The sequence below is a fragment of the Nothoprocta perdicaria genome, unplaced genomic scaffold, assembly GCF_003342845.1.
Source record: "Nothoprocta perdicaria isolate Ctin4 unplaced genomic scaffold, notPer1 scaffold_342, whole genome shotgun sequence".
In the NCBI taxonomy this organism is placed as follows: domain Eukaryota; kingdom Metazoa; phylum Chordata; class Aves; order Tinamiformes; family Tinamidae; genus Nothoprocta; species Nothoprocta perdicaria.
In genome coordinates, this window is record NW_020455580.1 from 631,058 (window position 1) to 633,055 (window position 1,998).

A 1,998-nucleotide genomic window follows, 5' to 3' on the forward strand; every position below is an offset into this window, starting at 1 on the left:
AGGAGAAGATGCCGCCGCTGGCCGGGTCGTGGCCGTACTCGGGCTCGCCCAGGCTGGAGGAGCCGCCCTTCTCCTCGCTGTAGGCCTGGCCGGCGGCCATGGCGGCGGCGCGGCGGGATGCGGCGGCCGGCGGGATGCGGGCTGGGATGCTGGGATGCAGCTGATGTCAGGATCATGTGGAGCTGCGGGACAACGCTAAGCTGCCGCCGCCGCCGCCTCTTAAAGGCGCAGGGGGATGCGGCCCCACGGCCCCCTCCGTCCCGCGGGGCCTGCCGGCCACCCGCACAGGCATGGAGCCGGGGGGCATCTGCCCCACAGGGAGGGAAAACGGGTGGTGGAGCCGCCTGGGGAATCCACAGCTCGGGATGCCGAAGGGAAGTCCTGTTGTCTTTTGCAGGAGCAGATGAAGGAGGGAGGGAAGGGCTGGGGCTGTGCCCTGCCGTGGCGGCACTGCCATGCTGCGTGCCCGGGTCCTGGGCTGCCCGGGCCCAGAAGAGGATGCGGGAGTGTGACAAAGGCCAGAGAAAACATGAAAACACCCCGCTGTTTATTTATGTGCCGAGCTCCGTGTGGATGCGACTCCCGCCGGACTCCAGGCACCGCTCACACCAGCCGGCTCCGCTCCTGCGGGAGACGTGGGCGGCCGTGAGGGCGGGCGGCGCGGCCGGGCGCCCCTCGCTCCCCAGGGACACTCACYGGAGCCGAGCCGCGCTCGCCGCCCCGACGCACAACCTCAACCTGCCAAGGAAGAGCCCCGTGGAGCTCAGGCTGGCCGCGCGGCGGGCAGGGGACGCCGTCGGGGCGGCCTTGTCCCCTGCCAGCACTGCCGACTCACCAGCTCCGAGCAGAACTCCGCCAAGCCCAGGAGGGAGAGGGCGAAGTGGATGCAGTTGTTGGCGGTGAGCGAATACTCGGCCTGCCCGTTCATCGCCTTCCGCACTTCTCTTCTGAATTGGTCAAGGTTGACCCCATCCTTTTTGCGGAAGATTTGGCATTTCCCCCGTTCTTGTAACATCACGTGGTAGCCTTCCTTGCTGATCCGGCCTTTGCCCTGGCCATTGCTGCTGTCTGGAAAAGAAAAACCCAGCAAGAGCCACCCACTGCCTCCATGGCTGGCGGGACACCGAGGTGGAAGGGACCTCAGCAGCAGTCAGGGCTCCAAGGATCATCCGAAAGGATGACGAGGGCCTTCTGCCTTGTCCCGGACAAGGCTTCCCCCTTCCCTGGCTGGCCTCACCTCTTGGTGGTCTCCAGCATCAAACTGGTGGCTTTACCTCTGTTTTCTAAAGCAGTTTCACTGTGTACTTTAGGAGGAAGGAACGGGTGGTTCCAGCTTCTTCCTCCTCAGTTTGTCACACACACTGGGGGCTTAAGAAGTAAGCAAGAGGCCACAGACTTACTTTGAAAGTGTATCACCTCTCCTTCTTCACAATAAACCGCAGCGTGTATATAGCTAAATSGAGCAGCGGGATGGCAAAGCTGCAGTGGAAATAGTATGATATCTCCAATTTGGGGCCTCTGGTTGTCAATTCTATTAAAGATCCTCTGACCACGAACTGTCTTGGAAAACAGAAACTCTATTGACAATGTCTCTCTCTGCAAAAAGTATGAAAAAAACGAGATGAGGAAAAGCTTAGTGAAACACTCATGGTGCCTTGTGTAGAGAAATGGGAAAAGAGGGAGTCCATCGAAGCTCTTTTAACTTACCAGAGAGCTACAGCTCTGTAAAAATAAAAGAGAAACATCATTTCAATCTGCATGAAAGCTTCCCCAGGTCCGGCCTCTTGCCTCCCCTTGCAGAGCAGCAGCTCCCTTTCCCTCCAAGCTAAACCTTGAGCGTGCCCGCTCCTACGAGCCGTAGGGARGAGAGAATCCCTGAAGGGCTGAAGTGGGAAGGAACCTCCAGAGACCATGCAAGCTCAAACCCCATGCAAGCGCRTGCCTCATTCTGTGCTAAGTGCTGCACAAATGGCTCTCTGAGCATCTCAGGGCATCTCA

At 59.7% G+C, this 1,998-nt stretch overlaps 1 protein-coding gene across 1 annotated transcript in view; it reads right to left on the bottom strand.

Annotated features, from left to right (window-relative positions):
* AP3B2 (adaptor related protein complex 3 subunit beta 2) overlaps positions 1-100 on the bottom strand; it is an 11,799-nt gene extending 11,699 nt beyond the window's left edge. The window contains exon 1 of the mRNA XM_026043962.1: positions 1-100. This exon is cut by the window's left edge and continues 3 nt beyond it. Coding sequence (XP_025899747.1) covers positions 1-100 — 100 coding nt within the window.
* Positions 101-1,998: the final 1,898 nt, after the last annotated feature.